This window comes from Rattus norvegicus, chromosome 20 (assembly GCF_036323735.1).
Source record: "Rattus norvegicus strain BN/NHsdMcwi chromosome 20, GRCr8, whole genome shotgun sequence".
NCBI lineage: Eukaryota > Metazoa > Chordata > Mammalia > Rodentia > Muridae > Rattus > Rattus norvegicus.
In genome coordinates this window covers 44,922,619-44,949,136 of record NC_086038.1, presented here as the reverse complement: position 1 = coordinate 44,949,136, position 26,518 = coordinate 44,922,619, and the positions used below count along the sequence as shown (strand labels likewise).

The following is a 26,518-nucleotide window of genomic DNA, read 5'->3' as shown; positions in this document are numbered from 1 at the left end:
CACAGGCATGTTCGAAGTCCAACTTTCCTTGACCTAATTCAGAAAGGTCCCCGGGGCAAGGTGGCACTAGGCGGAACCTCCAGGGACTAGAAGGACGCGAGCTCAGAGCTCCAGAAGGGTCTGCCCAAAAGCTCGGCAGCGGCAAAACCGGTAGCCTGGAGTCGCCAAGCTGGAGCTGGAAGTGGAGTTCCGTGGGTTTGGGGCAGCGGCTGCTGGGCAGCGCCTTCTCCAGACCGAGACCCCAGCGCAGAATGACCAGAGGGCGGTGGCCTCCCGGCGGAGTGGCCGGGCCAGGAGCGTGCTGCGCTGGTTCTCCACCGCGGTCCTGTACGCCGCCTTCCTGGGGCTGGTGAGAGCTGAGGCTGCGCCCCTCCCAGGCTGGGGCGCGAGCCTCCCACCGGGGACCTGCCCTTCCCAGCTGGACTCTCGCCTTCGCTGCCTGCATGTTCGTTCTGTGACTCTGGGCACTTCAGGCTCATCGGCTATCTCATGGGTGCTATTTTAATCACTGAGGGTTGCTGTCCAGTTCGAAATCGAGTGCACTGTTTTCTAACCGCGGCAAACTTTCCTAGCATTGCCTGGGGCTGTAGCCACCGCACTCTGAACTATCACTTACTATACAATAAACTCTTTTCGAGCACTTCCATGTCTGGGTGGCCATCCACTTGGGTTTGCTAACAGGCCCAAGAGGAAAGCGGCCTTTTTCTTGGTCACACGGGTGTTTTAGTGGTAGAGCCCAAATGTGTCTTACTCTACCCACGAATACTTATTGAAATCAATCCTGCTGCACTTCAGATATTTCCTTAGAGCAAAATGTCACATCGGACAATTCCTGTGTAAACTGTGACACATTCCCCTGTTACTTGGTAAATATGATCTGGGAAAGGTGGGAGGTTGGGTCCCAGGAGAAAGCTTCTACCCCCGGCCCGCTAACAGCTTCTCAAAACTTGAAAGACTAACAGAAACCTTCAACACTGAAAAGCTTTTCTGTCAATTGATTGATTGATTGATTCAAACAGACTCTCAATTCACTGCACTGTCAGGCTTTCTTCGTGTTCTCATTTCCTGTTTAAACTACAAAGGGTGGCAGAATAGGACAGTTTATGATGCCCCCTTTGGGGGTGTGGTGGGAAGAGTCCTGCTATCTAGCCCAGGCTGGTCTCAAACTCTGGATTCTCCTGCCTCTGCCTCTTGGGTACTAGAATTATAGATATACATCACCACGGCCAGCCCTGTTTATATGTCTTGAGGGGATCCGACATGATGATATCAAGAAAGTGATAGTATGAAACCAAGGACCACAGCCAGAGTGAACGCCACTGACTTAAAGTCTCTTTGTGGCTAGCCTGGTAACAGGGCACAGGAACCCAGATACACTTAGCTATTCCTTCTAAGAAAATCTTAGGATGGCGAAACTTACCACCACCAATCTGGATGTCTGCAAACCAGCTAGCAGCTCCTATTCCCACAGACATTACGCCTTTCCTCTGAGAAGTTTCCTCACCAACAACACCACCAGCTGTTTTGATATTATTACTACTACCGTTGTTGTTGCTGTAACTAAACCCAGGTCTTGCCCTCTTAACGCACATGCTGTCTCAGCTGATCTACCCAGCTCTTCAGCTGCCCTTATTTTGATACAAGGTCTCACTCTGTGGCCTTGGCTGACCCGGAACTTGCTACATAGACCAGGCTTGCCTCAAATTCATAGCGATCTACCCACCTCAGCCTTCTGAGTGCTGGGATTATAAATTCGTGCTGCCACACTCAGTCAGCATCATGACTCTTTGGATAGTAGTGAGAACCAAGGAGAAAGTTAGGTATAACATTCACTAAGTGCTACACACACGCTCACAACGTGGACAAGAAGATCCAAAGCTAAACCGTGTTCCACTAGCTGAGGAACATAAATGTTCTCATCGATCTCTCTGAGAGAGCTTTCCACACTTCTGAACAGGGAGATTTGATTTACTACAACACTCAAATTTTCCCCACACTGAAGTCTTAGCTTCAAGTACAGTACAATGGCACCGACCATTGCCCAGGGAGAATTCAGGATTACCAGGACTTTCCTTCAGTGGACGCTCACTTATGGCATGGTTGTTCGCTTATTGCCTACTGTGTGTTCAGAACTAATTTTGGATATTGGCTGCTTTGGGATGATTGTGGGAAGTAGGGAAACTTTAAGGAAAACCATTCGGAAGGCGAGAGAGAGCTGTGTCAAACAGCAAGTCCTAAATGAGCATAGAAGCTGAGTAGAGTGGAGAAATTCTCCATAGAACAACCTTGGGCCTTGGGGACCGAATTACATGGCTACTGAGGGTCATCTGAGCAGAACTCAGTCACATTTGCTCATTCCGAAGTTTGTATAGCTCTTGAACGTGATCCAGTGGAAAAACATTTCTGTGGCCCCTTAGCATGAAGTAAAGGTGCATAGGATCATGTAGCAGAAAGAGACTTTCCTGAATTCAGTGGTCACATAGGTCATGTGACCTGTGTGCTCAAAACCAACCCCTTGCAGACATCACTGAGACGCATTTCCTATACTTGCTGATGACTGAGTTATTAACTGGAGAATCTGGGCTGTATTCCCAGTGAGTGTATGAGGTAGAGTAGTGCTGTCCAGCGAATCCAAGAGAGCTTTTCCTCTTCCTCTGGGGTCATGGTGATGGATTAGAAACACGGAGCAACATTGGCCATTGTCGCAGTGGTTCTTGATTGGGAGGTACTGATTAGCCCATAAACCCAATAGCTGCTGTTTTGTCTTTGCGTTGTTGTTGCTGTTGTTGTTGTGTGACATTAGCCCTAGAGTAGCCTCCATGGTACTATTGTGTATCTCTTCATGAGGAAATTGAAGGGATCTGGACAGTTGGTGATGGGGGAAAAGGCTTTTCAATAACAGATCAGTCTTGATCCATGCATGAAGCTGTCCCGACCAAGGATGCTCTTCTGTTTCTTGGGAGAAACACTCCTGGTTAGGTTTGCTATAAGGTTCCCAACAGGGAACCTTGAGAGGTGTCAATCCAGGACCGAGGGCTCTGATGTTTTGTGATACCAGAGCCAATACTGATATGGTCTCTTCCAACAGAGGGAGCCACTTAAGGGTGGTATTTCAGGATCCAGGTCATGAAAGTTTAGGCTATCACCAGTTGGCTGTGAAGGATTTCTTTTACCTAGTGATTGTGCTTTGGCCTTAACTACTGAGTCACGTCACACTTCATTTGAATGGAGTGAGGGAAACTTGGAGTCTGTCACAGAGGCTGTGGCCTTGCAGTGGCTTCGTCACAGGCTTAGTAAGTCTGTGCTCTCCTGTGGGAGTGGGTCCGATTGCCACTGTTTGGTAACACCATTGATGGGCAAGCTGGCCCATCCATGGCTTTGTGACACTGGTGCCGTGAAACGAGTGTTGCTGCTGTTGCTGAAGAATTGGGGACTGGAGGTGACTGGAGAGGAAAACATTTTTTTGTCACTGTAGCCATTTATAGCATTAGCTGTTCTGTATAGAAAAGCTTCCACCCACCTAGAAGAGAAGCACTGAAACCAGCAAATGAATAAACCTCAAACTGTTCAAATCGTCCAGGAGTTGCGAGGTCTTTATTATTTTGCCAAAATGATGAGTGTGATTAACCAGATGTCAGCGATGAGCCCTTCGTGCAGTTTCCCTAGGGCAGCCATCTACGGATGTTTGTCAGCATTGGGCTTATTTCCTCCTGCAGTTTCCCTAGGGCAGCCATCTACTGATGTTTGTCAACACTGGGCTTATTTCCGCTCTTCCATGATGACATTTGGAGTGTTGGGCTTTTGCTGTTGCAAGCTATGAGGACCCAGTCCCACCAGGCAGCCACCCAAGCCATCCCAAGACCACGCTAGGCGATGTATTTCCATCCTCCACAGCAGGTCACTTTCTCCTTCAGGTGCCTGAAGCTGCTCACTAACTAGGTTGATAGAAGTATTTGATTGGGGTCCCACCTTGTGGCGTTCGTTGTTGCTGCACAGCTCACCAATTTCACTGCTAGCTTACGTGGAGTAAAAGTCTGCCAAATTGTTGTTTTCCTTTGAACTGAACTAATTCTTGTGCTTCATACTCAGAAGCCATTTTGTTTCTTCACGAGAATTACAAGTTTTAGCTATTCCACCGAGCATCCTTAAAAATACCAGAACTCTGTACTTAGAATCCTTCCACGAATGTCAACACTAAACAGATACAGAGAAAGCTGCCCACGACAAGACTTAAAATGGCTATAACTTGGATCTGCTGAGAATTCACTACTTGAAGCGCTTGACAAGGAAAGTTGGTTATTTCTGCCACATACAATCTCTCAACACACAATACGACTTGTAGCTATGCCTTTTGTGTTGGCCAGAACTCCCAGGCTGATGCTCCTGCCTCAGCCTCCTGATTATTTAGGACTATATGTGTGGGCCACTGTTGCAGGTGCTTGTATACAGTTAAAGAAAAGTATCAGAATTAGGACTGCTGGTGACATATAGGAACATTGCTTTTCTACAAATCTCATAGAATTTCTGAAATAGTAACACATTGATACAAATACAACTCAAAGCTCAAAGAGATTTTAACATTGCTTATTTGACTGTGCTTCCCATCTCATTTATCAAATTCACCCAATTAATCTGCTACTACTCTGTTTCTAAGAATATAGATATAGATCGTGTTTTTGAGAAAGTCCAAGGGACTTTCTGAAAGACCTCGAATTAATCCAAGGTAAAGAAAAACATGATTTAATTTGAAGAAGGTCATAAAAATATCAAAAGTTTAACACATTTGATCAAAGTAGAATACCAAAGCAATATCAACACTTTAAACTAAATTTCAAAAATCACATAACTGGGGGGGAGCAGTTAGCTTAGATCTGTTAGTTAAGAGGACTCAGCTTCCTTTAGTGCTTTAAAAAACACCACAAATGCAGCATAAAGTACAGGAAATTATCTTAGTCATTTCTGTGAATCTTTGTTTCTTGGGCCAACTAACTCAAATAAAACCATAGCAATGGATCCCTCACACTTCCTACCAAGCACCATCCCATCCAGTATATCAGGAACACGAGAAGACCAAGTTCCAGGTCGACAGTGAGCCTTAGCATCATAGGAAAACTTCCAAACAATTCTCTTCTCAGCCAGCCGGGTCCCACAGAGAGTTCTTTTCACAAATTCTTCTCACACAGATGTCCTGCAAGATTCTAACCCATTCTACTTTGGCCGCGTGCTCTCAGTTTAGAGCATCAGTCCTGTTTTTAAGAGAAAAGGGGATTCATTTTTCCTTGATCATGAGTCTTCATAATTTACAGTTTTCCTTACTATCTTGGTGACAGTAAGACTTTATTTGGGGCTCACAGTGTCAGAGTCTATGGCCATCATGGCAGGGATCATGGCAGCAGAGAGAGGCCAGTATGCACTGAAGCAGTAGCTGAGATGTTATGCGTTGAGAAAACAACCCCATACCAGAGATGGGGCAGAGAGAGAGAGGCAGAGAGAGAGAGACAGAATAAACCCTGGGAATGGCTAGGGCTTCTAAAATTTCTTGGCCCATTCCCAGTGACACATCAACTCCAATAAGACCACACCTCCTAATCCTTTCCAAACTGTTCCACTAACTGGGGACCAAGTATTCCAAACAAACGAGTCTATGGGAGCCATTCTCATTCAAACACTACAGTCCATTCACTCGTGGCCCATATCATAATACAAAATGCATCTATTCCAACTTCAGAAGTCCCCGTGGTCTTTCACAGTCTCAGCACAGTTTGAAAGTCCAAAGTTTCTTCTGAGACAAGGCAATCTCTTAGGTAAACTCAAAAGTCATACCACATATTTCCAACATACAATAGCACAGATATGTATTCTAGTCCCCAAAGAGAAGAACAGCAGGATTGTGAGGAAATACTGGACCAAAGCAAGACCAAAAACCAGCAGGGCGAACTCCAAATCCTGTGGCTCTTAGTCCCATGTCATCAAAGGGCTTAGAGGGCTCTGTTCTTTCCACATTGCTGACTACAGCATCTCTCTCTCTCTCTCTCTCTCTCTCTCTCTCTCTCTCTCTCTCTCTCTCCCTCCCTCCCTCCTTCCTTCCCTCCCTCCCCTTCTCTCCCCCTCCTCCCTCTCCCCCTGCTCCCCCTCCCTCCTCCTCACCCCCTCTCTTTCTCTCTCCCTGTTTCCACTCCCTGTCTGCAGCTCTCCTTGGAAGATATCCCATGGTGCTGGCATCTTGGGTGGGGTTTCTAGCACAATCCAGGCTTCACGTTCCAGCTTCACGCGGTGGCCTCTCTGAGCCTCCAGGAAAGCAAACTCCTCACCACACAACGTGGCTTTGACAGCTTCGCTTAAAGCTTTACTTAACGGTGGAGGAAGATTCCACAGCCCTTCTATGCCTGTATCCTTCCAGAATCATGTGGCCGAAGCTGCCAAGTTCTGCTGCCTGTTTGGTGGGATCTGATCCCTTTTAGAGTTGCGTTCGCTTAAACTTTTCTCTGTTGCAGGATCTCTCATTTTTATAAGTTGGGAGCTTAGCTGGGTGACGTTTTGCCCTGAGAACATAGCTTCTTTTATTCCATTTCCTATTAGGCCTCTTTCAGCACAGGCCTCGGCTCCAACATTAAATTTCTTTCTGCTCTTTTTCTCCCTAAACTATGTTTTGTATTCCCCCCCCCCCACTTTGCTCTTTTTTTTAAAAAAGATTTATTTATCTTTATTTTTCATTTTATGTGCCTGGCGTTTTGCCTGCCTGTGTGTCTGTGTGAGGGCATCCAATCTCCAGGAACTGCAGTTGCAGACCATTCTGAGGTGCCATGTGGGTGCTGGGAATTGAACCGAAGAGCAGCCACTACTCCCAACCACTGAGCCAACGCTGCAGCCTCTGTTTCCTGCTCTTTTTGATGGCGGATCTGCAAGAGGTCATTGCTAACAACCAAGTGACCAAGTCAATACTAAAGTTGTCTTGAAATATCCTGTGCCAACAAAATTAGCTCATAAATTTTTAATTTAGCCTCAAGTGGTTCTTAGTGCAAGACAAAAAATAGCCACATTCTTTGCCAAAATAGCATGAGAAGGGTAAGTAACCTGGTTGCTAATATTTGTTCCTCTCTGAAGCCTCTTGAGCTTGGCCTCCGTAGTCCACACTGCTTTCAAGCACTGCTGTCTTCCAAGCCTCACTCACAACATCCAACTGCTTTCCTTGTCCAAAGTCCCACAGTCTTCCACATTCCTCAAACACCTGGCATGGTCAGCCTGTCGCAGCAATAGTTCACTTCCTTGTAGCAACCTTGCTGTAGTTTCTTTTCTCTTGCTGTGATAGATAAAACACCATCACTATAACCAAAGCAACTTACAAAAGAAAAAAATTAATTTGGGGCTCACCATCCCAGAGCGTTCGAGTCCATGACCATCATGGCGGGGAGCAGGGTGGCAGGCATGGCGCTGGGGACATCCCTGAAAACTTAAATGTTGAGACCACAACCAAAGACAGAGTGAGAGAAAGCTAACTGGGAGTTTTGAAACCTCAAAGCCCCCAGTAGCACACCTCCTCCATCAAGCCACGCCTCCTAATCCTTCCCAAAGAGTTCAACCAACCGGGGACCAAGTAGTCAAGCATAGGGGACTTTGGAGGCCATTCTCATTAAAACCACCATATTTACAAAAGACACCTCTCTTAGTACAATTGCAGAGGGATTCTTGTTTTTCATAATCTTATTTTCATGTATTAGAATTTTAAAATGGATTGACCTTGTTTCCGTCAATGACAGTAAATGTGTCGTTGTCAATTTTATCCAGTCCCGTGTATGACTCCTAAAGCTATTGATCAGAATTCCTAAAAGAAGCATGTGCTGTTAGGATAGCCTGCCAACGTGGTACAGGTTATGCTCACTAGCAATTCCAATCTCTAGTCTGTGTGAGAAGAGACTATGGAGGAGGTAAAATGTTACCACTGGTCCTTTGCACCCCTCTAGTTTCTGCCAGCTCTAGGCTTAAATTATTTGTACAGATTTCCCTCATCCCTAACTGTACATTTCTTTAAAATATTGTTTTTAAAATGCGTATCAGTGTTTTGCCTGCGTGTGCTTCTGTACACCCCATGCATTCCTGGTGCACCAGGAGGCAGAAAAGGTGTCAGATCTTCCAAGATTGGAATTCAGACAGCTGTGAGTGGCCATGTGGGTGTTAGGAGCTGAACGCAGGTCCTCTGGGAGAGCATCCAGTAGTGTTAATCACTAAGGGATTTCTCCTGTTCCTGATGCACATCCTCGATGATAAGAATCTTCTATAGAGACTTTTCTCTTAAGACTTGGGCTTGAGGTGCTGATCAATGTGAGGTGTCAAGTGCCTACGTGCCATATGCTGTTTTTCTTGCTGAAAAAAAAAACCACACACAATAGACAAGTTTAATTTGTAGTAGCCCTAGGGAGAAAAAGTGGTAGATATGTGTTATGTTTAATGGTGAAATTTCTATAAAAGTGTAAAATATTTTTAAATTATTTTTTGAAAAATCTATTTAAAAAATTCTGTTGTATTAACTAGACTACCCAAGTCACATAAAGCCAAAAAGAATGTGGTTAATTTCTTTTTTGAAAAAATATTTATAATACTATTTTCTTTTTAGATTCATTTTATCCTTTGTCTATTATTGCTTAGTGTGCACATATGTACATATACCACATGCATTAGGTATCCTGTAACTAGAGGTATAGATGGTTGTGAGCCACTTTGTGTTAGGAAACAAACCCAAATCCTTTGCAATAGCAACAAGGGCTATTAACTGTTGGGCCCAGGTTCTATCTTCTTAAATAAAGATATTTTTATATTTAATTTAGGAGATGGAGAGACGGCTCAGTGATTAAGAGCACTGGCTGCTCTTCCAGAGGAACCAGGTTCAAATTCCAGTACCCACATGGCAGCTCACAACTATCTGTAACTCTAAGATTTGACACACTCACACAAACATACATACAGGAAAAACACCAGTCACATAAAATAAAAAAATAGATAAATTCAAAGAAAAGAAAAAAGGATTAAATTTAGCAATATAGTCAGTATAACAGTACACATATAGACAGATATACGTCAACATATAAGCAACGGATATTAACTTTTTTCATTTAAAAAGTCTGGGCAGAGCCAGGCAGAGTGACACACGCCTTTGATCCCAGCACTCAGGAGTCAGAGGCAGGCAGATTTCTGAGTTCAAGTACAGACTGAGCTCTCAGAAATCCAGGGCTGGATACATCTACAAAGAAACAGTGTCTCCAAAACCAACACCAAAACCAAACAACAAACAAAAAATTCTATTGATCTCGTGGCATCTTTGAAAGCCCTACTTTTCAAAAGCTCCTCCCAAGTGAGCAATCTAAGCAAACATCCCCTTTTTGTCAACTACAAGTCTATGGTACCCTTAGTAGGGTCAGGTCTATGGTACCCTTAGTAGGGTCAAGTCTATGGTACCCTTAGTAGGGTTGACTCATTTTCCACAAAGTACACAGGTTCTGGGCCCATAACATTTGTTAATGCAGTTAACAGATCTTTTTTTTTTTTCTTTTTCTTTTTTTCGGAGCTGGGGACCGAACCCAGGGCCTTGCGCTTGCTAGGCAAGCACTCTACCACTGAGCTAAATCCCCAACCCCCAGTTAACAGATCTTAATGAAGTTAGCGGTCTCCCAACTCTTCCTCAGATTTTTTTTAAAGGGTCTGCCTGAGATCTCTGGTTGGATACAGTCCGGTTAATTATCAGATCGAAAGGCATCCTGGACTCAATCCAGTAGAAAATGCTCAAGCACAATCAAGAACCCCATACACACATCTATATCATCCTGATCAAAGGAAAGGAGAATCATGCTCATGACCCAGGCTGTCCTGTGAGATCTTGGGGAATCAGGGAACTCTGGCCAGTACATTTGTCTGAGTACTTGGTGCTGTGCATGTCATAGACTGGGGAGGTCTAGCCCCAGTCATCCATCTGATGCCAAGAGGTCTAATTTAACAAGAGTTCATTTGAGCAAAGACATTAATTATGACTTTGGCAGCTCCTGGAGCCAGCAGAAGGAGGCAGCCCTACTGGACAGTGTAGGGAAAGGAAGATTTATTATAGACAGAAGAAGGACGTCTTACTTGGACATAACCTCATGTTATGCAGCCCAGGAAATTGGCCATGTGTTATAAGAGACAGGCTGACACAGTGACAATGTGTTGACCAGTTATATTAGACTTTGTTGCACACAGGGTAGCTAGAGAGCAGAGTTATTGTTAAAGTCATGCTGTATCTGTGCTTGTAACATTTTTCAAAGAAGATGGACATTCTGTGCTTGTGAGGGCTGAAGTTTTCTTTGAAAAGAAGGGTAGATTTGAGTAAGCTCGGTTGCTTTGTCTCCTATGTGTTCTGTATGTGTAGAACCCCATCTGCACCAGGAAACTACCGTTCTAATGATTAAAGAAATGAGACCAGGCCAGGAATATGGCTCCGACGGTCAGATCCCTTGCTGTTCTTCCAGAGGATTCATGTTCCATTCCCAGCAACTATGTCAGGAGACTTGAAATTCTCTATAACTCTCATTCCAGGAAGTCTGAAGCCTTTAGGAACCTTCAAGTGTGTGCGCACGCACACACACATATTAAAAGTAAAAATGTAAAATAAAGACAGTTTGGTAATTTAAATTTTTGACATATAAATTCTCATGTTAGTGATTATAGCATATCTCACAATACTGAAAACTATTTCAAATATATATTTGAACATATATTTCAAAAGTATTCCAAGCTTATGATAAATCCATACTTTATAAATTTGTTTGATTTATTGTTTCATTATTTTGAAACAAGGTCTCACGCTGCCCAGGCTAGATTTGAACTTGGTATAAACCCAAAGATGACCTTAAACTCCTTGACCCTTCTACCTTCACCTCGGGAATGGTGGGATTACAGGTGTGCACCACCACACTCAGTTTTCGTTCGGTGCTGGGAAGCGAACCCTGGTTTTGTCCATGCTAGGTAGGCTCGACCACTGGGACACATCCCTGTTCAGATTTAGTATCGTTCCTATATTGTCATGCTAGACATCCGATGTAGGCTGGGACGTGGTTGGCAAACACTCTACCACTGAGTTATACCTCCACTTTCACATTAATGTTTATTTAAACGGGAAAAGCTACAAGAGTTAAATCAGCTTGGGGCTGAAGAGATTGCTTGGCACTTAAGAATGTGAGCTATTCTTCTTCGATTCCCCATATTCACATGGCGGCTCAAAACCGTCGTAACTCCAGTTCCAAGGGATCTGATGTTCTTTTCTTGTTTCCTAGCGCACTGCATCCCACGGGGCACGTGCATTAAAAAAAAAATTATATTTAATTCTTTTAAAAGAGTTAAATAGTTGTTTTGGGAAACTTTGAAGTGAGGAAAATCAACTAAGGTCTATGGCTCTGGTAATATTAATATCAGCGTTATAATATTTCTGCTTACTGTGAGTGGGCCTTGAAATAATTTTCTGATTTGTAACTCACGCCTCAGAACTTTTTTTGTAGTAGATAAAAAAAGAAACGGATATCATCTTGTTTGCAGGTAAATCTTTCATCCTTTTCAATCTCAGGGAATGACGGTTGCCATGTTGGGACCCACATTTCCAGACCTGGCCAGAAACGTGAACCGGAACATCAGCAGCCTTTCCGAAATCTTCGTGGGCCGAGCCCTCGGCTACTTGTGCGGCTCTGTGGTTGGTGGGGTGCTTTTCGACTGCATGAATCATTTTCTACTTTTAGGTAAGTAAGCATCAATGTTTGTCTACAACTTGACACCAAGTACGAAAAGTGGCAGAAGGCTTAATTCAGACGCCACAACAGAAGTTCGTGGTGTGTGGGTCTCCTCCCTAGCAACTGCACGTCCATGGTTCCTGTCCCTACCTCGGCAGCTGGAGGGACCCCGTATTGAGTCCTCTGGAAGCTTGTTAGTCCTCGGGTTTCGTGTGTCAGAAATCCCGAGGCTCCACTGTCCACCCTCCACACTGACCAAGCACGCAGCTCTGTGTATTTGGGGGTAGGGCAGGGGTCTCAGCCTTCTGGGAGGAAAGCAGGTATACACCCCTCCTACTGAAGAGGCAACCCAGCACGTTCAACTGTTTTCCTACTGTTGACCTGGGAGCCTAAAGACCTTCTGTCGTCTGAATAGAAAAAGAAAAGAAAAGAGAAGGAAAGGACAGGACTGCTCCTAGGGGTGGTGGAGGAGGAAGTTTAGTGCAGATAAAAGGGAGACATAGCCAAAGGCAGGGACATCTGGGAGGGTCCAGAGCAGACTTGACCTGACTGAGCTGGACCATGGTGGTTGAGGGGTTGAAGGGGAAAAGGAAGAGAGGGGAACCACATACAACAGTCAAGAGGGCAAAGGTAGAAAAGGGGCAGGTAGCCAAAATGCAAAATGACACGTTTATGTAGGGGAAGAGCCTCTGGGGGGGGGCAGCCCATCCTTAGGCTAGAGAGTTCTGGGGGGAGGGGAGGATATGCCAGTCATACCCTGTGACAGGTAAGGACTGAGGGATGGGGGAGAAGCTGGAGGTCAGGCCTGCTGTCATATGTTGCCTAGGCACCTCGGCTGTTTGTCCCAGGTTTCAAACACTCTAGAACTGTTAATGAATAAGTAAACAATACCTCTTATGTCCAAAATAATCACAAAGAATGTGTGCGCAATTTTGGGAGACAGGGTCTCTTTGAGAATCAAGCTCAAGGCCTGTGGCTTCTAATCGTGGCTTCTACCCCTGAGCTATACACCCAGCCTCCAAACAGGTATCTTGTACTCCCTTCCTATGTGGCACACTAACTTATTTAAAATGTTTTTATTTTTTAATTTTAATTGGGGGGGGGGAGGCATGGGCGTGTGGAAGTCACGTCAGTCCTCTTCCTTAATCACTATCCGCCCTATTTTTAAAATTTTCATCTTTGTGTGTCTGTCTGTGTACGTGTGGCACTCAGACGATGGTCTGTGGGAGCTGGCTCTCTCCTACCATGGAGGTCCTAGGAAACAAACTTAGGTCATCAGGCTTGGCAGCAAAGTACCTTTACCCTCTGAGACATCTCGGTCCTCCCCTGAACCTGCAATTTACCAACCGGGCAGACTGGCTGGTTCGCCAGCCCCAGGGATCCTCCTGCTGCCTCCTCCCCAGCCCTGGGATTGACCACAAGTGTGCACCATTTTCTGTTTGTTTTAAACATAGATTCTGCAAGATCACAGCCAGGCCTTTTGCTGTAAGTGCTTGACTGAGCCAGCTCCTCAGACCATCTTCAACATTTTCCTACAGATGTCTACGAGTCATTTAATTTTTGCCTTTTTGTTACTCCAAATCCTAAAATCCCTTTCAGTTTCTCAATGTCAATTTTTTTTCAGCTTATTTTAGTTGTTAGAAACTAACTTGTCGTGGGTTGGGGATTTAGCTCAGTGGTAGAGCGCTTGCCTAGCAAGCGCAAGGCCCTGGGTTGGGTCCTCAGCTCCGGGGGAAAAAAAAAGAAAGAAAGAAAGATTGTCATGCTTTGTTTTAAATGTGGTAATAGTATTAGAATGGTACTCGTAACACACACACACACACACACACACAAATATATGTATATATATATAATTTTTTGAGACAGGGTCTCTCTATATATATAGCCCTGGCTGTCCCAGAACTTACTACATAGACCAAGTTGGCCTCAAATTCAAGAGATCCACCTGCTCTCTGTTCCCCAAATCCTGTCATTAAAGACATGCACCACTGCACCCAGGAATTACTTTTATCTTATAATCCATAATGATAATATTAAGAGTCACATGATGTAACCCATTTGTATATGTTCTCTAATTATCCAGGTTTTTAAAAACTTGTTTAATGTCTAAGTGCTCTGCTGCATATACATCCTCAGGCCAGAAGGGGGCATCAGATCTCACTGCAGACGGTGGGGAGCCTCCATGGGCCATGTGGTTGTGAGAATTGAACTCAGGACCTCTGGAAGAGCAACCACTGCTCTTAACCGCTGAGCCATCTCTCCAGCCCCCTAACTATCCCGTTTTAATGTGACTTTACTTTCATTTTTGCTCTGAGACCTTGCGCTGACCCTGTGGGAATACTGTCTGGATAACTGCTGTCTTCACCCCTCCTCAGGAATGTCAATGCTGGCTACCACAGTTGGTCTTTATCTTATTCCTTTCTGCAAGACGGCAACACTACTGACTGCCATGATGTCTGTATTTGGCGTCTCGTTTGGTGCCCTGGATACAGGTTAGTGACTCTGGCTGTTGTCACTGGGGAAAGTGGATAGAATTACCCTGTCACCACAAAAGCCTTGTGAAATGACAGGGTCATACTGAGACGGTCATAGGTTCACTCATTTAGACCCACCCTTTTAGCAGCTGTGTTTGGTGCCAACTAGGGCACCAGTTTTGAACAAGTGATGGTTAAAGGAGCTAGAATATATTTCCCTGTTTGACAGTATTGATTTGTAGTGTTCAATGGGAAAGGACACCTTCCCTGTGGGTAATTACAGTGTGGGTTAAAGGGCTTTCATCGTGAGACAGAATTTCACCACATTAAGATAAGAAGACTCAACGGCTTATTAGAATGAACTGAGGTTGGAACCACATTGGGCTGTGGAAGGGATGAGACGACCGCCTTACTTAGGACACCACCATTGTTGAGTTCAGGGAGGCATCTGCCTAGCCCAGCTAATGTCCATTTATGTCCTCACTGGTCTGGAGTCCTGTTAAACAAGAAACATGATGTCTGCTTACCCCAACTCTGTCTTTCTTTTTTTTTTAAATTTATTTAATACTTAATAATAATTCTTTGGTTTCCGGGCAAACATCCCCCTCCCCCCTCCCCTTCCTTATGGGTGTTCCCCTCCCAACCCTCCCCCCATTACCGCACTCCCCCCATAGACTAGTTCACTGGGGGTTCAGTCTTAGCAGGACCCAGGGCTTCCCCTTCCACTGGTGCTCTTACTAGGATATTCATTGCTACCTATGAGGTCAGAGTCCAGGGTCAGTCCATGTATAGTCTTTAGGTAGTGGCTTAGTCCCTGGAAGCTCTGGTTGCTTGGCATTGTTGTACATATGGGGTCTCGAGCCCCTTCAAGCTCTTCCAGTTCTTTCTCTGATTCCTTCAACGGGGGTCCTATTCTCAGTTCAGTGGTTTGCTGCTGGCATTCGCCTCTGTATTTGCTGTATTCTGGCTGTGTCTCTCAGGAGCGATCTACATCCGGCTCCTGTCGGTCTGCACTTCTTTGCTTCATCCATCTTGTCTGTATATGTATGGGCCACATGTGGGGCAGGCTCTGAATGGGTGTTCCTTCAGTCTCTGTTTTAATCTTTGCCTCTCTCTTCCCTGCCAAGGGTATTCTTTTTCCCCTTTTAGAGAAGGAGTGAAGCATTCACATTTTGATCATCCGTCTTGAGTTTCATTTGTTCTAGGCATCTAGGGTAATTCAAGCATTTGGGCTAATAGCCACTTATCAGTGAGTGCATACCATGTATGTCTTTCTGTGATTGGGTTAGCTCACTCAGGATGATATTTTCCAGTTCCAACCATTTGCCTAAGAATTTCATAAAGCCGTTGTTTTTGATAGCTGAGTAATATTCCATTGTGTAGATGTACCACATTTTCTGTATCCATTCCTCTGTTGAAGGGCATCTGGGTTCTTTCCAGCTTCTGGCTATTATAAATAAGGCTGCGATGAACATAGTGGAGCACGTGTCTTTTTTATATGTTGGGGCATCTTTTGGGTATATGCCCAAGAGAGGTATAGCTGGATCCTCAGGCAGTTCAATGTCCAATTTTCTGAGGAACCTCCAGACTGATTTCCAGAATGGTTGTACCAGTCTGCAATCCCACCAACAATGGAGGAGTGTTCCTCTTTCTCCGCATCCTCGCCAGCATCTGCTGTCACCTGAGTTTTTGATCTTAGCCATTCTCACTGGTGTGAGGTGAAATCTCAGGGTTGTTTTGATTTGCATTTCCCTTATGACTAAAGATGTTGAACATTTCTTTAGGTGTTCCTCAGCCATTCGGCATTCCTCAGCTGTGAATTCTTTGTTTAGCTCTGAACCCCATTTTTTAATAGGGTTATTTGTCTCCCTGCGGTCTAACTTCTTGAGTTCTTTGTATATTTTGGATATAAGGCCTCTATCTGTTGTAGGATTGGTAAAGATCTTTTCCCAATCTGTTGGTTGCCGTTTTGTCCTAACCACAGTGTCCTTTGCCTTACAGAAGCTTTGCAGTTTTATGAGATCCCATTTGTCGATTCTTGATCTTAGAGCATAAGCCATTGGTGTTTTGTTCAGGAAATTTTTTCCAGTGCCCATGTGTTCCAGATGCTTCCCTAGTTTTTCTTCTATTAGTTTGAGTGTATCAGGTTTGATGTGGAGGTCCTTGATCCACTTGGACTTAAGCTTTGTACAGGGTAATAAGCATGGATCGATCTGCATTCTTCTACATGTTGACCTCCAGTTGAACCAGCACCATTTGCTGAAAATGCTATCTTTTTTCCATTGGATGGTTTTGGCTCCTTTGTCAAAAATCAAGTGACCATAGGTATGTGGGTTCATTTCTGGGTCTTCAATTCTATTCCATTGGTCTATCTGTCTGTCTCTGTACCAATACCATGCAGTTTTTATCACTATTGCTCTGTAATACTGCTTGAGTTCAGGGATAGTGATTCCCCCTGAAGTCCTTTTATTGTTGAGGATAGTTTTAGCTATCCTGGGTTTTTTGTTATTCCAGATGAATTTGCAAATTGTTCTGTCTAACTCTTTGAAGAATTGGATTGGTATTTTGATGGGGATTGCATTGAATCTGTAGATCGCTTTTGGTAAAATGGCCATTTTTACTATATTAATCCTGCCAATCCATGAGCAGGGGAGATCTTTCCATCTTCTGAGGTCTTCTTCAATTTCTTTCTTCAGTGTCTTGAAGTTCTTATTGTACAGATCTTTTACTTGCTTGGTTAAAGTCACACCGAGGTACTTTATATTATTTGGGTCTATTATGAAGGGTGTCGTTTCCCTAATTTCTTTCTCGGCTTGTTTCTCTTTTGTGTAGAGGAAGGCTACTGATTTATTTGAGTTAATTTTATACCCAGCCACTTTGCTGAAGTTGTTTATCAGCTTTAGTAGTTCTCTGGTGGAACTTTTGGGATCACTTAAATAAACTATCATATCATCTGCAAATAGTGATATTTTGACTTCTTCTTTTCCGATCTGTATCCCCTTCACCTCCTTTTGTTGTCTGATTGCTCTGGCTAGAACTTCAAGAACTATATTGAATAAGTAGGGAGAGAGTGGGCAGCCTTGTCTAGTCCCGGATTTTAGTGGGATTGCTTCAAGTTTCTCTCCATTTAGTTTAATGTTAGCAACTGGTTTGCTGTATATGGCTTTTACTATGTTTAGGTATGGGCCTTGAATTCCTATTCTTTCCAGGACTTTTATCATGAAGGGGTGTTGAATTTTGTCAAATGCTTTCTCAGCATCTAATGAAATAATCATGTGGTTTTGTTCTTTCAGTTTGTTTATATAATGGATCACGTTGATGGTTTTCCGTATATTAAACCATCCCTGCATGCCTGGGATGAAGCCTACTTGATCATGGTGGATGATTGTTTTGATGTGCTCTTGGATTCGGTTTGCCAGAATTTTATTGAGTATTTTTGCGTTGATATTCATAAGGGAAATTGGTCTGAAGTTCTCTTTCTTTGTTGGGTCTTTGTGTGGTTTAGGTATAAGAGTAATTGTGGCTTCATAGAAGGAATTCGGGAGTGATCCATCTGTTTCAATTTTGTGGAATAGTTTGGATAATATTGGTATGAGGTCTTCTATGAAGGTCTGATAGAATTCTGCACTAAACCCATCTGGACCTGGGCTCTTTTTGGTTGGGAGACCTTTAATGACTGCTTCTATTTCCTTAGGAGTTATGGGGTTGTTTAACTGGTTTATCTGTTCCTGATTTAACTTCGGTACCTGGTATCTGTCTAGGAAATTGTCCATTTCCTGTAGATTTTCAAGTTTTGTTGAATATAGGCTTTTATAGTAAGATCTGATGATTTTTTGAATTTCCTCTGAATCTGTAGTTATGTCTCCCTTTTCATTTCTGATTTTGTTAATTTGGACACACTCTCTGGGTCCTCTCGTTAGTCTGGCTAAGGGTTTATCTATCTTGTTGATTTTCTCAAAGAACCAACTTTTGGTTCTGTTGATTCTTTCTATGGTCCTTTTTGTTTCTACTTGGTTGATTTCAGCTCTGAGTTTGATTATTTCCTGCCTTCTACTCCTCCTGGGTGTATTTGCTTCTTTTTGCTCTAGAGCTTTTAGGTGTGCTGTCAAGCTGCTGACATTTGCTCTTTCCTGTTTCTTTCTGCAGGCACTCAGCCCTATGAGTTTTCCTCTTAGCACAGCTTTCATTGTGTCCCATAAGTTTGGGTATGTTGTACCTTCATTTTCATTAAATTCTAAAAAGTTTTTAATTTCTTTCTTTATTTCTTCCTTGACTAGGTTATCATTGAGTAGAGCATTGTTCAATTTCCACGTATATGTGGGCATTCTTCCCTTATTGTTATTGAAGACCAGTTTTAGGCCGTGGTGGTCTGATAGCACGCATGGGATTATTTCTATCTTTCTGTACCTGTTGAGGCCCGTTTTTTGACCAACTATATGGTCAATTTTGGAGAAAGTACCATGAGGAGCTGAGAAGAAGGTATATCCTTTTGCTTTAGGATAGAATGTTCTATAAATATCTGTTAAGTCCATTTGGCTCGTGACTTCTCTTAGTCTGTCTACGTCTCTGTTTAATTTCTGTTTCCATGATCTGTCCATTGATGAGTGTGGGGTGTTGAAATCTCCCACTATTATTGTGTGAGGTGCAATGTGTGTTTTGAGCTTTAGTAAGGTTTCTTTTACGTATGTAGGTGCCCTTGTATTTGGGGCATAGATATTTAGGATTGAGAGTTCATCTTGGTGGATTTTTCCTTTGATGAATATGAAGTGTCCTTCCTTATCTTTTTTGATGACTTTTAATTGAAAATTGATTTTATTTGATATTAGAATGGCTACTCCAGCTTGCTTCTTCTGACCATTTGCTTGGAAAGTTGTTTTCCAGCCTTTCACTTGAGGTGGTATCTGTCTTTGTCTCTGAGGTGTGTTTCCTGTAGGCAGCAGAATGCAGGGTCCTCGTTGCGTATCCAGTTTGTTAATCTCTGTCTTTTTATTGGGGAGTTGAGGCCATTGATGTTGAGAGATATTAAGGAATAGTGATTATTGCTTCCTGTTATATTCATATTTGGATGTGAGGTTATGTTTGTGTGCTTTTCTTCTCTTTGTTTTGTTGCCAAGACGATTAGTTTCTTGCTTCTTCTAGGGTATAGCTTGCCTCCTTATGTTGGGCTTTACCCTTTATTATCCTTTGTAGTGCTGGATTTGTAGAAAGATATTGTGTAAATTTGGTTTTGTCATGGAATATCTTGGTTTCTCCATCTATGTTAATTGAGAGTTTTGCAGGATACAGTAACCTGGGCTGGCATTTGTTTTCTCTTAGGGTCTGTATGACATCTGTCCAGGATCTTCTGGCCTTCATAGTTTCTGGCAAAAAGTCTGGTGTGATTCTGATAGGTCTGCCTTTATATGTTACTTGACCTTTTTCCCTTACTGCTTTTAATATTCTTTCTTTATTTTGTGCGTTTGGTGTTTTGACTATTATGTGACAGGTGGTGTTTCTTTTCTGGTCCAATCTATTTGGAGTTCTGTAGGCTTCTTGTATGCCTATGGGTATCTCTTTTTTTAGGTTAGGGAAGTTTTCTTCTATGATTTTGTTGAAGATATTTACTGGTCCTTTGAGCTGGGAGTCTTCACTCTCTTCTATACCTATTATCCTTAGGTTTGATCGTCTCATTGAGTCCTGGATTTCTTGTATGTTTTGGACCAGTAGCTTTTTCTGCTTTACATTATCTTTGACAGTTGAGTCAATGATTTCTATGGAATCTTCTGCTCCCGAGATTCTCTCTTCCATCTCTTGTATTCTGTTGGTGAAGCTTGTATCTACAGCTCCTTGTCTCTTCTTTTGATTTTCTATATCCAGGGTTGTTTCCATGTGTTCTTTCTTGATTGCTTCTATTTCCATTTTTAATTCCTTCAACTGTTTGATTGTGTTTTCCTGGAATTCTTTCAGGGATTTTTGTGTCTCCTCTCTATGGGTTTCTACTTGCTTATTTATGTTTTCCTGGAATTCTTTCAGGCATTTTTGCGATTCCTCTCTGTAGGCTTCTACTTGTTCTCTAAGGGAGTTCTTCACATCTTTCTTGAAATCCTCCAGCATCATGATCAAATATGATTTTGAAACTAGATCTTGCTTTTCTGGTGTGTTTGGATATTCCATGTTTATTTTGATGGGAGAATTGGGCTCCGATGATGCCATGTAGTCTTGGTTTCTGTTGCTTGGGTTCCTGGGCTTGCCTCTTGCCATCAGATTATCTCTAGTGTTACTTTGTTCTGCTATTTCTGATAGTGGCTAGACTGTCCTATAAGCCTGTGTTTCAGGGGTGCTGTAGACCTGTTTTCCTGTTTTCTTTCAGCCAGTTATGGGGACAGAGTTTTCTGCTTTCGGGCATGTAGTTTTTCCTATCTACAGGTCTTCAGCTGTTCCTGTGGGCCTGTGTCTTGAGTTCACCAGGCAGGTCACTTGCAGCAGAAAAGTTGGTCCTAACTGTGGTCCGGAGGCTCAAGTTTGCTCGTGGGGTGCTGCCCACGAGCTCTCTGCGGCGGCAGCAACCGAAGAGATCTGCGCCGCTCTTTCCGGGAGCCTCCGTGCACCAGGGTTCCAGATGGCGTTTGTTGTTTTCCTTTGGCGTCTAACTCCATCTTTCTATCCCTCCCTCCTTTCTCTGGCAAGATGAAGCTGTAAGTAGAAATACCTTATGCTTACGCTTCATTCTGTTGAAAATAATAGGGTGGGGTTGGGGATTTAGCTCAGTGGTAGAACGCTTGCCTAGGAAGCGCAACTCCCTGGGTTCGGTCCCCAGCTCCGAAAAAAAAGAACCAAAAAAAAAAAAAAAAAGAAAGAAAAAAAAAGAAAAAAGAAAAAAAGAAAAGGATAGGGTGGAATTATGTATTTGTCTGACTTTTAAAAAGAGCCACAGACTTGATGCTGCCAGCTCTGAGTACATAAGGCTAAAGATTTGCAATAGATTTATTAAAGTTTGAAAATACACTTATTAAATATATTACAAAAATGTCGACATATTTATCACATACCTAGTGACAAGTACATGGAGAGATATTATGCCCCAGTGTGGCAATGACACTATTCTGTGAAAGCCTTTACAATCTTATAACTTAGAGCATTTCTCACGTTCCCACCGTGCAGTGCACATCCATCCGACTTCTGAAGGCTGTGAAGTCCTTTGTTTGTTTTCATAGGGTTCTTCAGCTTTTTATTAATTTAGCTATGTGCATGTATTTGCGCCTGTCTGTGTGTGTGTGCACATGAGTGTGGGTGTTCAGGCAGAGGAGAGGTTTCCCATCCCATTAGGAACTGGAGTTAGACGGGCTTGTGAGCCAAGGGACTTGGGTGCTGGGAACCCAAATCTGGTTTTCTGCAAGGACAGTAAATGCTCTTAACTGCTGAGCTGACTTCCCACCCCTTTTGTAATTTTTGTATTTTTTCTAAGTTACTGTGTCTAGCAAATTATTTTCTCCATGTTTCATTGGCAGGTGCAAATGTCCTCATCTTGATTCTTTGGGGGGACAAAGGAGCCCCACATATGCAAGCTTTGCACTTCAGTTTCGCCTTAGGTGCCTTCCTGGCTCCCCTGCTGGCTAAATTGGCCTGGGGTACCACAGCATCTGCTCAGAACCACACTGAGTCCGACTTTGACCCTTTAATGCTGAACCGATCTTCCAAAGCCGTCACAGATTCTGTGTTCGCGGTACCCGATGACATGAATCTGCTGTGGACATACGCGTCCATCGGAACCTATGTTCTAGTAGTTTCTGTCTTCCTGTTTGCTCTGTTTTGTAAGAAACGCTCAAGGCAGAAAAAGTCCTCAGCGTCTGCTCAGGGAGCTCGAAGGGCTAAATACCACAGGGCCCTGCTATGCCTCCTCTTTCTCTTCTTCTTCTTCTACGTGGGAGCGGAGGTGACCTACGGCTCTTACGTATTCTCCTTCGCCACCACCCACGTTGGCATGGAAGAGAGCGAGGCAGCTGGCTTGAACTCCATCTTCTGGGGGACCTTCGCAGCCTGCAGGGGCCTGGCCATCTTCTTTGCGACATGCTTACGGCCTGGGACCATGATTGTGGTGAGCAACATCGGCAGCTTGGCCTCATCTTTCTTTCTGGTCCTTTTTGACAAGAGCCCTCTTTGCCTCTGGATCGCGACTTCTGTGTATGGAGCCTCACTGGCAACCACGTTCCCCAGTGGAGTCTCCTGGATTGAGCAGTACACCACCTTAACTGGGAAATCCGCAGCCTTCTTTGTCATTGGTGGTACTCTGGGAGAAATGGCGATTCCTGCAGTGATCGGAATTCTTCAGGGACACTACCCAGACCTGCCAGTAGTTCTGTACACATGTCTGGGCTCAGCCCTATTCACGGCTGTTTTATTTCCTGTGATGTATAAATTAGCCAGCTTAGGTCTGTAATGTGAATGAAAGGAAAACATCTCAGGGTCAGAACACTCTGCCCTTTAAGTTTGGCCCATCAGGGAAAGGATAAATGGGAAGGCATAGAAGAGCTCCATGGAATGGATTCTGAAGTAGATGAACAAGGCAGTGAAGCAGTCTGTATTCATTGTCTAGAACGCACCATTGGTGTCCTCACCGACTCGGCTCATTCTTTGGATTAACAGTACTGTTCAGCCTTCTGTGAAATGCTGTCTTCATTTATTTACTTGTGATTGTGACCCATACTTGACAAGAAGTCAACGAAGGGCTTGTTTTGTCTCACAGTTTGAGAGTGCGAAATGTCATGGAAGGGGGACTATGGTTACAAGAGGCTCCCTGTGTCAGGATTCGGGGCTGGGATCCGAATTTCTTTGCATCTTGGTAAAGCAGGGTGCGGAGAGAAGAGCAAAAGTGTGGCCAGGTGCAAAATCCTCAAGCCTTGCCTCTAGTGATGCACTTCCTCCAGGGGAGCCCCACTTCCTCCAGGGGAGCCCCACTTCCTCCGGGGGAGCCCGCTTCCTCCAGAGGAGCCCTACTTCCTCCAGGGGAGCCCCATTTCCTCCGGGGGAGCTCCATGTCTTCCAGAGGAACCCTACTTCCTAAAGGTTCCATGATCCTCTAAAATATTGCCCTCAGTCAGGAACCAAGTGTTGAAACAGATAAGCCCACCGGTGTGTTTGTGTGTGGGAGGGAAGGGGTGGTTTCACAGTCAAGCTATAGCAAGTACCTTGTCAGAAAGCAGGACAAAGGGGCTAATACTCAGATTCTCTGTCTCTTGGGGAAGTGGGAAATTGAAGGATCAAACTCAGGCCTCTGCATGGGTGAGCCAAGCACTCCACCAGTCTTCAGATCTTCAGCCCCTAGTTTCCTTGAATCCACGCTTCTAAATAGGCCAATCAGAGAAGATCATCAGTGAAGTTTCAGTGGTCTCTTGGGATTTCAGTTCCGAGGTCAGCGTATAGGAAATGCTGAGATGTTTTGAAATGGTCTCTCACCTCCACATGTTACATATGTGTTTCATGGCTTTGTAATCTTAATTCTTGTCTGAGGCTCCTGTTTTGGCAGGGGTCATTAATCAGTATTTTATTGTCTCCAACTTTCAGAGTGTGCAAAGAATTCACTCGTGTTTGAAAAGTTGGGTCATATTCAAATAGATCAGTCATCGAGGAAGGCAATGGATTTGCTGAGCCAAGGTCAGGGCATCCACATTCACCAGGAAAGCTAGACCGAATAGTTTCATGAAAGACTGGATACGAACAGATGTTTTCATCTTGTCCTGGTCAGTGGATTAAAGAATGCTAATGACTTATCTTCCTATATCTACAAAGAAATTATGCAGCGGGTTTTAAGAGAATCACCTGGAGGCTTGACATTGCCTTCAGGTCTGTCTATGCTCAGGCTCTTGAGGCTGCCTCCGCATAGACAGACGAGTCTCAGCCCCTGAGTTGTGATTCCGGGAACAAGAAGCTTTCCAAGACAAGCTTGCCCAATACGTCTGCTGGAACGGCCAGTGGCTTATTTCAGATGAAGATCGAGACAGAAAGCTAGAAAGGCTCAGAGAGGTGCTACTGAATGCCGGTTTAACCTGCTACTCCTCATACATCCGCTGGCTTTCCGAACAGTGTGCCTGACCGGAAGGCGTGTGCTCCCTCCCCAGTCAAGCATACCTCAACCAGAGTGTTCAGCAGTCAACGATCATTTAATGTCATGACCAACTACAATTGTCAGCTGCTTTCTGTACACAGAGTACAGATAAGCCTGGTTCCCATTCAATGTTGCATATTAGAAAAAAAAAAGGTAATTAGTAACAGCTCAATACACATTACTTTTTAAAGACAGTTTTCAGAGGGAAATTTTATTTATTTGCTTATTTCAAGGTAGGGGGTCTTACATTGCCATTTTAGCCTTGCCTCAAACTCTGGGACTCAAGCAGTCTACTCAGCCGTCCAAGTCCCTGGGAGCTACAGGAATGCACCAAACATCAGACTGAACATTTTTTTTCCTCCTTTCTTATTTTCGGAGCTGGGGACCGAACCCAGGGCCTTGTGCTTTCTAGGCAAGCGCTCTACCGCTGAGCTAAATCCCCAACCCTGAATATTTTTTAATATATGTATTTTTGTCTGTTTTCAGAGAGGATTTGCAGACAGTTTGTTCCAATATCTTGACAGTAGGATGAATTTGGCTCTAGTTGTGTTTAGAAGGGACTGGTGGCACTTTGTTCTCCTATGTCAGTGGAAGGGTGAATTTTTTATACCGTCATATTTGGAGATCTGCAGATACCTTGTACCCCCTGCCTTAAATATGAGAACTGCAGGTGGATCTTTTTGAGCCCTCAACTACCTCAGTAAGACCTAGTAGGTCTAGGCTTTGCTGTTTCTTGATTTGACATTTCCTAGTAACGATTTGAGTAGTCGTCACATTATAAACACTGTGAACACTTGACAACCTTCTTTTGTAGTTAGGCAATCTGTCTAGGGGTTGGAACAGTTGTGTGACCAGTTAGGCAAAGCTCTGCCACCCCACGTTTCACGTGCCTGGGAAACCGGAGTAACACTTAGAAGATAGAACGCTGGCCTCAAGAAGGGGAGGAGAAAGACTACTGCATATTAGATATGACGGACATGTGTTATCCTTTACAAATGAGCAGATCAAGGAATGGTTTTATTTACCTCTTCCCAAGTTTTATTGCGAGTGGCGTGTAATCCAACGTGATGGCAGTGAGCTTATTTTCTCTTGTCTCTGTAACTTGCTTCTGAATAAATTTTTGCTGTAAGTGAAATGTCACCCTTTCTTCAGTAGAGCCCACTTCCACTCTGCCCAGCACCAGGTGGTTCATGGAGCTGAGCTAACAGCATCGGAGAGAATGGATGTATAAGAGCGTCTTGCTCTTTCTGTAGTGTATTTATCTCTAAGAGATTGGAAGGGTCATGCCAGGGTCATGGTGGTGCATGCCTTTAGTTCTGGGACTCAGAAGGTAGAGGCAGGTGACTTTCTATGCATTGGAGGCCAGCGTGGTCTATAAAGTGAGTTCCAGAATAGCCAGGGCTTCACAGGAAAATCCTGTCTCGAAAAACAAACAAATAAACAAAAAGAAAAGAAAAGAAGAAAAAGGAAGCATCTCTGCTAAAGACTGGGTCAGTTGTGTTGTGTAAAGAAGAACTAAAAAAACAAAAAACACAAAACACAAAAACCAAACCAAAACAAAAAAACCCAACCAACCAACCAAAACCCTCTGCTCAATTTCCTGAAGTCCTGAGGCCTTAGGCTGTAGTACTAATTCCTTAAACTAGACATTCTGCCTTTAACATCTACCCCTTTAACACCATTGTTTATTATATATGAAGTTATTTATAAATCTATACATTTATCTACCTGTCTGTCTGTCTATCTATCCATCCATTCATTGACAGGCTCTTCCTGTATCTGTCTGTCTATCTATCTATCTATCTATCTATCTATCTATCTATCTATCTATCTATCATCTACCCATCTATCATCTATCTATCTATAATCTATCTATCTATCTATCTATCTATCTATCTATCTATCTATCATCTACCCATCTATCATCTATCTATCTATAATCTATCTATCTATCTATCTATCTATCTATCTATCTATCTATCTATCATCTATTGACAGGCTCTATCTATCTATCTATCTATCTATCTATCTATCTATCTATCTATCTATCTACCTATCATCTATTGACAGGCTCTTCCTATCTGTCTATCTATCTATCTATCTATCTATCTATCTATCTATCTATCTATCATCTACCCATCTACTATCTATCTATCTATCTATCTATCTATCTATCTATCTATCTATCATCTACCCATCTATCATCTATCTATCTATCT

The 26,518-nt window shown here is 43.5% G+C and overlaps 1 protein-coding gene across 2 annotated transcripts; it reads left to right on the top strand.

The window, feature by feature from the left end:
* Positions 1–215: 215 nt before the first annotated feature.
* Positions 216–25,434, top strand: Mfsd4b2l2 (major facilitator superfamily domain containing 4B2 like 2). Of its 2 annotated transcripts, none has more exons than XM_039099168.2 (4): positions 216–349; positions 11,585–11,753; positions 14,120–14,236; positions 21,706–25,434. In XM_039099168.2, exons 2-4 carry the CDS (start codon positions 11,588–11,590, stop codon positions 22,632–22,634), a joined length of 1,212 nt encoding a protein of 403 aa, XP_038955096.1. In that variant the 5' UTR covers positions 216–349; positions 11,585–11,587; the 3' UTR covers positions 22,635–25,434. The 2 variants fall into 2 exon arrangements, with proteins under 2 accessions (XP_038955096.1, XP_038955097.1); XM_039099169.2 differs by having other exon boundaries at positions 244–349; positions 11,557–11,753.
* Positions 25,435–26,518: the final 1,084 nt, after the last annotated feature.

Excerpts from the sequence above, each read along its gene's own strand:
- Mfsd4b2l2 (XM_039099168.2), top strand. The coding sequence starts at position 11,588 with ATGACGGTTGCCATGTTGGGACCCACATTTCCAGACCTGGCCAGAAAC. Across the intron at positions 11,754-14,119 it reads GAATCATTTTCTACTTTTAG|GAATGTCAATGCTGGCTACC; the intron begins GTAAGTAAGCAT and ends ACCCCTCCTCAG. Across the intron at positions 14,237-21,705 it reads GTTTGGTGCCCTGGATACAG|GTGCAAATGTCCTCATCTTG; the intron begins GTTAGTGACTCT and ends TTTCATTGGCAG.